Source organism: Cibotium barometz, chromosome 51 (assembly GCF_041138505.1).
Source record: "Cibotium barometz isolate CiBa-2024 chromosome 51, ASM4113850v1, whole genome shotgun sequence".
Taxonomy (NCBI): Eukaryota; Viridiplantae; Streptophyta; class Polypodiopsida; order Cyatheales; family Cibotiaceae; genus Cibotium; species Cibotium barometz.
This window is the reverse complement of record NC_141096.1, coordinates 2,824,566-2,835,355: the sequence shown is the minus strand read 5'-3', so window position 1 is coordinate 2,835,355 and position 10,790 is coordinate 2,824,566. Positions and strand designations below refer to the sequence as shown.

Genomic DNA, 10,790 nt, shown 5'->3' with positions numbered 1-10,790 from the left:
ACTCGCATGCCAATGTTCATGATGACAAAAAACGAGATCATTTCCAAGCCACATTTAGGGATATACCAATTGAATGGGTATTGCAATATGCCCCCCCGGATCACTTCCACCCCTTGCATGCTCTAAAAGAAGTATTCTTAAAAAATTCAGAACTGTTAAAACTACCTCTAAACTACAAGATTATGTAGCTGAGTTTCGCTCTTGAATAAAAAATCAAGATAAAAAAACAATTCAGGATGTAAGATTGAAATGTTCTTTTGAATACAGATAAGAAGAAATGAAATGTAAAAAGGCGTTAACTATATGTGTAGGGGGTGTTTTGAATCCTTCGAATTTACAAAGAACCAAAACCAGGTGTAAAATAAATATAAATATTCGAATTCCATCATCACACAAATTTTCCTCGCATTTTTTCAAATAACTCGCCGAGGAATATCCAGCGTAGCACGAATCGTCTCTTCCAAGAGTGCCAAAGAGCCATGTTGCACTGCGCACACAAGTGAATTTTTCCTCCTCGGGTGTTTTATTTCATCTTTTCAAGGTAAAAATGTTTTAAATTTAAGAGGAACGAATGCAAATATTATACCCAATGTATGCACAGCATTTTCACAAAAATAGAAAATCCCGCAACAAAGAATTAATCTCAAGTCCTCAATGTCTCTCGACTTTTTGTGTTTTGCTGGTGTTGCGTCGTGCACTCGAACTCCTTGCGCGTGTGTAGAGGTATTACTCACAACAGCAGCCAGGGCTGATTCCATTGGGAAAGCCAAGCTGTGATCAAAATTTGAGTCAAGTGGGTGCATGAAGCACCTCTCTCCAGCCAGCAGGCAATATAGGACTGTTGCATGCAAAGCCATGCATGCTTTCTTGTACTACAACATATCTACAAAGAGGCCTCCCCTTTACTAGCTCCTTCATACAAACCCCCATATTTCATCACAAATTTCCCAACCAACAATGCAGCCTCTGTGTGACCAACCACACATTCTACTTCTATCAAACACATTGCAGCCCGCATTCCTCCAAAACTGGCCCCGTCTGCTTCGGCAAGAATGGATTTATCCTCACCCACAACAATGAAAAGATCGAAGCCAGTAGTATGGACCACACGACAACAATGGTCGGGGTGCGATTTTGCCTGCCCATCAATCCCTTCAAGAATGGATACAGATGCATGATCACCCATATAGCAAAGAAGAGTTTCCCAAAGAGAGGGCCCCAAGACTGGTAGCCATTGTTAATGGCGTCAGATATTCCCGCCACCACACCCACAATGTTCAACACCAGCAGCGTGGTAGGGGGGATCAGAAGAGTGGTCCACTTAAACTGATACAGCTCTGCAAACTCCTCGTTCTCTGCTTGCTTGGATGTCACCGTGAAGCTTGTATCGATGCCGGCTAACACCTTCAGAAGTCCTTGAAAGAGAGCAAAAAAATGGGCTGAGACACCTCCAATCACCCAAAACTGCTCATTCCTCCACCATTCATCGATTCCCACGCCACTCCACCGCATTTCCAAGATTGCAGTAGCAAAAATGGAGAGGAAAAGGGAGATGAACCAGAGACTGGCAAAGCTGTCAATCTGCCAGAAAAAACATCACCAAGATTTTGTTAGTGGAGACATCTTTCAGCAAACCATAGAACCACAACCGAAGCCTTAAAAGCTACAAGCCACCATGTCGCTGTAGCTAAATGCTATGCTATCTTGGAATTCATAAAGGCATACCGTGGGGATAATAAATTTCCCAGTGAGCAAGCAGATTGCTGGGAGAGTGCAGTAAGCCAGTAGAGGTAGGGATGTCAAGGGATAAACGATTGTATTGATGTATGCCAAACGCTCCAGCCACTTCAAACCAGTTCCATAACCATACCAAATGGGGCAATGCCGACTCAAAAAGATCTCCACAGAACCTAGTGCCCATCTAAGCACTTGGTGCAGACGGTCAGTCAGATTAATAGGTGCAGACCCCTTGAAAGCAGGCCTAGGAGGCATGCAATAAATTGAGCGCCAGCCGCGTGCATGCATCTTGAAGCCGGTCAATATATCCTCTGTGACTGATCCATAGATCCATCCAATCTGTAAAGTTTAGAAAGGTGTTCAGAGCCGCGTGCTGAGAACCCCAAGATCAAAACTATGACAACTCCAAATAAATGGCATACCAACCTCTTTGCCCCATTCAGTTTTATCCTCGTAACCACAGCTGATAACATGTATTGCCTCTTTCAGTAGAGAGGCCGGACTAGCATTTGGAGAAACGCCACCATTTTCCAGGAGTGATGAAGAGATGAAGACCGGAGATTGACCAAATTTCTTCTCAAAGTTCTTCTGGGACATTAAAGCAGTTCTCTCACTTTCGATACCTGTAAGAAAAGTAGTCCATAAGAATACGCAAGCCATGGCTATATCATGATAACTTCCACCATTTGCTAGGTGCAAACAGACCCTCTAAATCAGCCATGCACTAACCATGGCTTCACAACCTAATCACAAGCCTCTACAGCAAGGTTAGCATTAAAACCAAAAAAATTCGGCATACCCTCTACGCCTTCCTCTATATCTTCCAATTTGTGCATGGGCGCAGTAGCTTCACTCTTTTTACTCCTCTGTTTCTTCTTCCAAAACTTGGGCCTTATACTGAACTTCGATTTTCTGTTTTTCTTCCTGGGCCCGAAGCAGCACCAGCTACAGCACAGGCTTGAACAGCAATTGCAACTTCGACTTGGTGGCTTATTCGTCTTGGGAGGGTCATAACCATACAAGGCCTGCCTTCTAAATACACAACCAGTACCAACATAGACCGGGCCTTGGATGCCATCTAGTCCTCTTAAGTTGATCTGCAGCACAACCCGATAACTTGGTCAATACAAAGTCCATGCTTATCATAGTTGTCAAATTGTCCCAACGGAATCAGAAAAACAAAAATGGAAACAGATTCCAATGACATGCTATTATGTCATAACATAGGATAAGTTGTATCCCATACATAGCCTCACATGCATGGGCAGGATCAAGTTGATGAATGTGCAAGGTTACAATCCAAGAGAGTTGGTTGGAGACACACCACAATGGCAAATAACACAGCTGTACTTATGACAGAGCTCACGATCTTTTTTTGGCAACTAGGCAAGGCATTATTTTTCCAAGGCCAAGCTTATTTGATGTGGCAATGTGGCCTTGGGCAACTTGCCAACCAATCCTTTCCTGCATAGCTGTCAATGAGTTTGGAAAGGGTTGGCTGACAAGTCGGGACGCGAATGTCTAAACAGAGTTGGCAACATCCCTCCCAGGAATTACACAAAAGGACGGGGTTGAGAACTTACCCCAACGGCAAGCTCTGACAACTATGATACTTATAGAGGGGAGGGGGTATACGAAGCGCACAAGTTGCGATTAGAACACTTACATCAAAGAACACAGTATTGTTGTTGGCATATCGATCATGCCGGTCAATGCCATCAAATCTTTGTGGGAACTGCACATAACATACTTTTTTTCCAACAGCTGGATCCATCATGAAACACATGGCTTCTCTAAAGGCTTTACTGTTATTAATGTAATGGTCACAATCCAGATTGAGGATGTAAGGGGCATTTGTCAATACTGCAGAGACCCGCACCTGCACAATTCACAAGCACAAAGCTCAAAACCTACTACAGGCAAACCTACTATTGACACTCAAAATGGCCAAACCAAGGGCATATCAGCTTGTTGTCTGAATGGGAAAAGCCAAAAGAGCTTACACATGCATTCATAGCCCCTGCTTTCTTGTGATGGTTGTACCCAACCCTTTTCTCTCTCGACACATAGACAAGGCGAGGCAAGTAATTCCCATCAGTATCGACACCGCCACTATGTCCCAAGAAGACCTGTATGCAAAATTCTCAATGTCATATTTCCCATGCACCAAAAACATGATAGCCAGAAGCACAGGACTTCATTTCCTACACCAAGACCAGCACCAAGTCCCACCTGAATCATGCCAGGGTGATCACGGACATTGTTTCCTGGCCAAGGAGTCCCATCCTGCATGGTCCAGCCCTCCTCAGGGACCTTCTGTGCTTTTGCAACCAGAGCATTGATTCGGACTTTGAACTCCTCGTACTCCCTCTGCAAACCAGCTTACGATTCATTAGTCAGACGTGTGCGCCATATGTGTAATGAAAGGGAACCACAGAATCAAATGGACCACAAACTGACCTTCATGGCCCTGCGCTCCTTTACAAAGGAGGGGTGAACCTTATCTTTGAGGTAGTCTATCTTCTGAGCAAAGTACATCTCTGGAGCTCCTGGTTCAATGCAAAATTTCTTACAAAAAGGAACCCACTTCCTTGCAAACTCAGATGTCTCTGACATCCCTTCAAACGTCAACATGGCAGCTCCATCATCAGACACGTAGCAGGAGACCTTATCCACCGGATAGTCAACAGCCAAAATGGACAAGACTGTGTTGGCAGTGACGATTGGTGGTTCCTTCATGGGGTCCACCGTACTCACAAACACATCAACTGCCGCTAGCTCCGAGGCTTTACCTTCTTTATCATACCTGTCATAGCATACAATGCAATTACGTTTCAGCATACAGAGCAACAGGCTACGAGCTGAGAATTCAACATAGGAACATAGACTCCCAAGCACCTCAGAGAAAGGCGGTCCAAATATGTCTCTCGGTTGATAGGAAGCCACTTCGGAAACTGATCCAGGATCCATGAAAAAGCAAACCAGATCTCGCATATAACAGACACCATCCAGAGCCCATACGCATCAGGCACAGGGTTCAATATACGGAATCGCAAGAAGAATGCAAGAACCACAAGCCGAATGACGATTATCAGCCTGTACGGATTGATTCTGGCAGATGATATAGGAATCTTCCGAGAGAGAGGCTGCCTAGCCTCATCCATGCTGTCAACACAAAATGCAGGTTGGACCTGTGTTAGACATAGACATTGCCTTACAACACACGCGGGAAATTAAGACTACTCCTATCCCAATACAACTTGGATATCAGATCTTACACAGGCAGGTCAGCATCATCTAGCATGCTATCGTAACCTTTGCCTCCACCGCCACCCTCTGACTTAACCAATTGGAGTTTTTCTTGGCGAGTCTTCCAGCTATCCATTCTCTCCTTCCACGCCACACTGCCATAGCCATATGAAGCCAAGTCCTTGTTTGGATCCATGGGCCTTGGTTGTACTGATCCACAGAAGCACTGTGAGATTCTCCCTTCAAGTGATGATTGCACACACACACACACACACACAGACTACAAGCACGAGTACCTGGCAAATTATGTTCCAAGTAAGGGAGGGGATGGACCCTTTTGCCACCACTACCCATGAAAGGTGGTATCACAAGGGCATGATGCTCTGGACAGATACCAGAGGGGTCTTCTGCCTGTGGAAAGACCACCAGCTAACTCAAACAATGGAATAAGCTATCTCATGAACAAACCAATATACTCCTGCATAATCCTCATCTAATCCAGCTACCAAGAAAAGGTACGAGGAAGTGGAGATCCTGGTCATAGGATCGAATGCCTACCATTGGCCCATTTGTGAGCAGAGGAACTTGAGGTAGCATTGTATGTGTCATGTTGGGCATGTCATGATCAACTCCGCGGCCAAAGCTCATTTGCCCATGAAGCATGGCCTCAGCAATGTGCTGTCCATTCTGCTGATCAATATTATATCCAAAGTTGAACTCGTTCTCAAGGTCATCGACATCCTCCTCTTCCTCGTCCCCTTCAACCCTCGGGCTTCCTGTGTTGACCCCATCACACACACAAGCGTTTCAGTATGAGAGGGTCACCCCGACACAGAAGAATTATTCTCACTATGAAAGGCTGGTGAGATCAGATGAGGACAGCAGACCTTTGAGTCGCTTGTATCTGGTCTTGCATTGTGGGCAGGACTGGTTCCCTTCGTTGCGCTCGTACTCATAGCAAGGCCTGCAGACGGGGAAGGCGCATTCGTTGCAAGCAACAAAGAGCTCGCCATCGGCTGACCGCCCGACCTTGTCCCGGCAGATTTTGCACACCTGGCCACTTAGCTGTTCCGCTGGCTTGAGCTACGCATTCCAGAAAACCAGGCTCAAGCGATCAGTCCATGTGCAACACTAATGGTGGAGAAACAGGGATGCGATGCGTTTATCTTACCCCGACGCGCTCAAGGCCAATCACGACAAGCTCGTTCCGGTTGTGGGATCCTGCTACGAGACCAGCATTGGCCTCCATTTCGGGCGGGCACAAACCGTCGAGATACGAAAGGAGCCGTGTCAACAGGGCCGGAAGAAGACCGACGGGGCGAGGTCACAAGCAGGCGAAACGAGGACGTGAGAGTGCAAGGCTTACATAGGCGTTGTGTGTGTGTGGGGGGGGGGGGGAGGGAGGGGGGGAGGGAGGGAGGGGGGGTGCAGAGCTCTCCACCAACAGGGGGGTTGAGAGAAGGGGGCGAGCACGTTGCGCAAGAGAGAGAAAGATGTGGAGGAAGACGAGAGGGGGGGTCCCAATAACGCAAGACAAGGTAAGACAAACTGAGAACAAGGGAAGGTGAGACAAGCAGATCTGCAGACCGCTCTAAAGAGGAGGAGGGAGCAAAAAGAGATTTTTGTTGAAGAAGAAGAGAGAGAGGAAGGAGGACGTTTTGCCGGCAAGGCGCGGCCGGCCGGCAGTGCCTGCGCGGCCATCGGAACTACCTCTGACGTCATCCAGCTGGCATTGCCACCCAAACCGGCAGTTAATTCCGCCGGTCAAACCTCTAAACCACCTTCTGTTGCGAAGGCCTGCCAGGGTTAGTCCAGGTACGTCAGCCTACGTGGCAAATGTAACGAATAAAATCCCGACTTTCGCGGCTCTCACCTAGGGTCACAGTCTGCCACGTACGCACTCGTTACTCAATTCTGCCAGAATAGTAGTCTTCTTAATTTGTAATAGAACATAAGATGTGGCACCAAAAGTCCCAGCTGTGTCCCACCTGGCTCACATATGGGCCACGTATGCACTCGCCACTCTCCTGGACCTCCTTTCACAATAATGGTGTATATTTTTTTTATAAAGACACTGTATTTCAATTTTCCAGCCTGTGTGCTTGGTTTTGTTTCTCTGCCTTTTACTACGCGGAATCTTGAAATAGACTTTCCAACCAAAAATTTAAAGTCAACATTATTGGAATTTGAGTATTTCCTAATTCCTACTTGTTTGCGAATGTGAGTCGACTGCTGCCAAAGGCGCGTTGCGCTGCAATCGAGAAAAACGCTGGTGTTGAACTCTGGCGGTTTTAGGGTTAATAAATAAAGGCGCAAACGCTGGTGTTGAACTCTGGCGGTTTTAGGGTTAATAAATAAAGGCGCAAGCCCCTCGAATCCTCAAAATCGAGGCTAAATGCAGCAGCGCTGCTGCGCCTGTGTATCCAGCTTCCCACGTTCCCGTATTAGCGAGCTTCTAATGTCCGTGTATTCTTCTCGGTTTTCTAAATATTAATTTAATTAATATTAATCATGTAAAATGTGGCATCGTTTATTTAAATCGAATACCAAGGGCTCGAGTAAAAAGAGGTCTCAAAAATGGGCAAATATATATATATATATATATATATGAATATTTTTATTTTAAGAACATGTACCGAAAAGCTGGCAACAGCAAACTCCAAAAAGCTAGCGTACACACAAAAAGTTGCAACAGTGGGTTTTTTTTGGGGATGACTTGAGATGTGAAGCGCGATGAGAATCATGATTTGATGCGTATGTGCTACAAAAGGGCCTGCCAGCTCATTCACAGGCGGACGCTTGGCAAAACTGGATCTGCAAAAAGCGGCCACCAGCCAACTCAAAAATAAACCTCGGTACTAATTATTATTGCGCACCTTTTCCTGCTGTTTGGCTTTGGCGTGTGAAGCAGAAACAATGAGAATGCTTGTGTGTGTGTGTGTGTGTTTTTTAGTTGTTAACATCCATCCCATCATCATTTCCTCAAATCCACATCCAAATGCACGTCAATTCGCGGTCGTCTCACCACCATTGCTGCATCATGATGCATCAAAATAGACGTCAACATCTCTATATCTCTTTCTCTCTCTCTCTCTATCTACATATATTATATCTATATCTCATATATATATATATATATATATATGAAGGAAGAGTTTCATGGGCAGCATGGTAAGAATTGGGACAAAAAATTTGGAGGCTCGGGATGGAGTTTGGACGTTCGAGAAGGGGTAGGCTCCTACCCATCAAAGACCAGCAAGGTTACTCGTTCTATGAAATATAACACAAGTGGCAGCAGACTGGCTCACTTGTAGTTTGTGTGTTTTTTGTATTCATCCCTCTTAATGTACTTTCAAGGAAACAAAAATATGCTCTTTATTTTGGTAGTACATCTTCTCCAGAGCTCCTTAGGCTCAATTGACCTCGAGGTTCGAAAAGGGGTGGGCTCCTACCCATCGAAGACCGGCGAGGTTACTCGTTCTATGAAATATAACACAAGTGGCAGTAGACTGGCTCACTTGTAGTTTGTGTTTTTTTTGTATTCATCCCTCTTAATGTACTTTCAAGGAAACAAAAATATGCTCTTTATTTTGGTAGTACATCTTCTCTTTTTTACGTAAACGTAGACCTTAATTACTCCAGAGCTCCTTAGGCTCAATTGACCTCGAGGCATCAGTGCCATACTCTATGTAACGTTAACTCGATCAAAGGTGACTAAGGAGGAGTAGGAATAGATAAATCCATTTTGAGAAGTTCAAGTTTAACACCATGTAGAGTGATGGTGTTGCAAGCAACTATACAACTTCAAAATGACGAGCACATATATATATATCTAATTTAAAATACATGGACAATAGCAAATATACAACTTCAAAGTCAAGAAGATGGATAGTAGGGTATATGATTTCAGATACATGGATATACAAAAGTGGAGAAGATGGATAGTAACATATATGATTTCAAAAATTGAAAGTATAAAAGATTGCATGTTTGTTTGTTCATTGACACAAGGGATTTGAACATAACAATAAGGTAATCAAACAATTGTGGCTATAATTATCCAAACATAGCTTCTTGCCATAGACACTTGTAGGGTGAATGACCACCAAGCTCATCCCCTTGACTTAAACTTTAGGGTCACTTTTTAATTCAATTTCTAACCTTCAAAGAACATCAAGTGGCTAACCTAAACTCCCACTCTTTTTACCTTCATTAAGTATCATTAAGAAACTAAAATATGATCACGCATACATTGAATACCATATAATTGCTAGCTAACCTTCAAAGAACATCAAGTGACTAACTTAAACTCCCACTACAATAAGTGTCATTCAGAAACTGAGTAGTGAGTACACATACATTGAATATCATATTTATGCAACAACCAATTCCCTTGGCTTTTCAACACTCATCTTCATGGCAATGGCTTCAAAGTGGCATCTTTCACCACTTCTTTCCTCTTACTCTCATGAGGCTGGACATTTTGGGTGTGAACACGCATTTTGGGCATGTGTATGGTAGTTATGGCCATGTGCGTGGGGGTTTCCCTCTAGAGGCACCCACACACCCCCCATGTGGGAGTTTATGCAACCCTAACGGATATTTTTCTAGAGTTCTCCTTTATGGGTATTTTTCTTAGTTTTCAATAGCTTTATGAAGAAGATCGCCAACCTTCGTGAGCATGGCAAAGCCATGTAGATGCACATCGAGGAGTAGCAGTCCTTAGTCACTAACATAACCATCAATTATATCTCCATGGGGAGTTGGATTCTGAAAAGCTATATGCCCATGTGTCAATGCACACACCCCTTCCCCTTTTTCTTTTATATTTGTGAAAATAGATGTTTGAAGAGCGTGTGGTAGTAAGTTAGGATGAATTCCTAAGTGATGTACTTCATGGATATATTATGAGAGTAGTCATTGTAATAGCATTAGGGCCTCTTATGAGCCTAAAGTGCCCAGTCGGCCACAGTTTAAGTGAGTGTGAACACTTATGGCCATGTATATAAGTGAATATCTCTCATAATATAAGGATACTCTCCCATTGTGCAATAGAGTCTTGCTCTCGCTAATCCTCTTACTAATCTCTCTCCCTAATGCATGCTAGTGAGTGTGTGTGAGTGAAGTGAGGTGAGAGGAGAGACGAGGACCTGTAGTGCAACACGGTGGTGGTGACAACGCTCGCGAGGCGTGGTAAAATTGCTTCTCAAGGAGTTGTAGAGCTTGGATACCTCAAGGGTTACAAGCTCGACCATTGGAAAGATCCTCACGACAGTTGTGGTTCACCAGGTAATGTCTTGTTAAATGTGTTTTAAGAGGGATTAGGGTGAGCCATAACATTTTTGGCGCTGCTGTCGGGAAATCCTTCCTTGGTTTTTTCCATCGTTTTTCTCTAATCTATGCATTGCCCATTGCCCATTGTCTTAATTAATGGTTTCCCATGAAAAAGATGTGGATTTGATAGAGATTTGTGTGTGATTTTGTAAGAAATAGCTCTCTCTTTTTGTTTATAAAGAATGTCTTTTTGCTTAATTTTACCTTAAATTGTTGTTTTATTGTTGTTAATGTGGTTTTTAATGTGCCTAAGGCCTGCACATAGAGTGTACCTAAGGCCTGCACATAGAGTGTATTAGGTTTAGTTTGTATCTATTGTATCAAACAATGCGATAGAATGCAATTTTCAGTGGTTTTTAGCTCTCTTTAGAGTTAAACATAGAACTAGAATCATTAATTTTAGGTTAAATTATGTGTTTTTTGTTAGAATTGTATAAATTAGAGTGTTAACAAGAATTAGGATTAGCTTA

At 43.9% G+C, this 10,790-nt stretch overlaps 1 protein-coding gene across 1 annotated transcript; it reads right to left on the bottom strand.

Moving 5' to 3' along the window:
• Positions 1–500: 500 nt before the first annotated feature.
• Positions 501–6,596, bottom strand: LOC147609216 (putative cellulose synthase A catalytic subunit 5 [UDP-forming]). Its single transcript, XM_086787998.1, has 14 exons — positions 6,158–6,596; positions 5,874–6,069; positions 5,545–5,762; positions 5,283–5,397; positions 5,016–5,196; positions 4,636–4,902; positions 4,198–4,543; positions 3,970–4,107; positions 3,741–3,866; positions 3,404–3,616; positions 2,537–2,834; positions 2,164–2,360; positions 1,726–2,076; positions 501–1,581 (listed from the first exon to the last, which is right to left on the bottom strand). Exons 1-14 carry the CDS (start codon positions 6,233–6,235, stop codon positions 997–999), a joined length of 3,309 nt encoding a protein of 1,102 aa, XP_086644124.1. The 5' UTR covers positions 6,236–6,596; the 3' UTR covers positions 501–996.
• Between the last annotated feature and the right edge of the window lie 4,194 nt (positions 6,597–10,790).

Bases quoted from the DNA above. Each gene is read 5' to 3' on its own strand.
- LOC147609216 (XM_086787998.1), bottom strand. From the start codon at position 6,235: ATGGAGGCCAATGCTGGTCTCGTAGCAGGATCCCACAACCGGAACGAG. The intron at 6,070-6,157 runs GTAAGATAAACG...TGGAATGCGTAG, and splicing joins TTGGCCTTGAGCGCGTCGGG to CTCAAGCCAGCGGAACAGCT. The intron at 4,544-4,635 runs GTGCTTGGGAGT...ATGCTATGACAG, and splicing joins TTGGACCGCCTTTCTCTGAG to GTATGATAAAGAAGGTAAAG.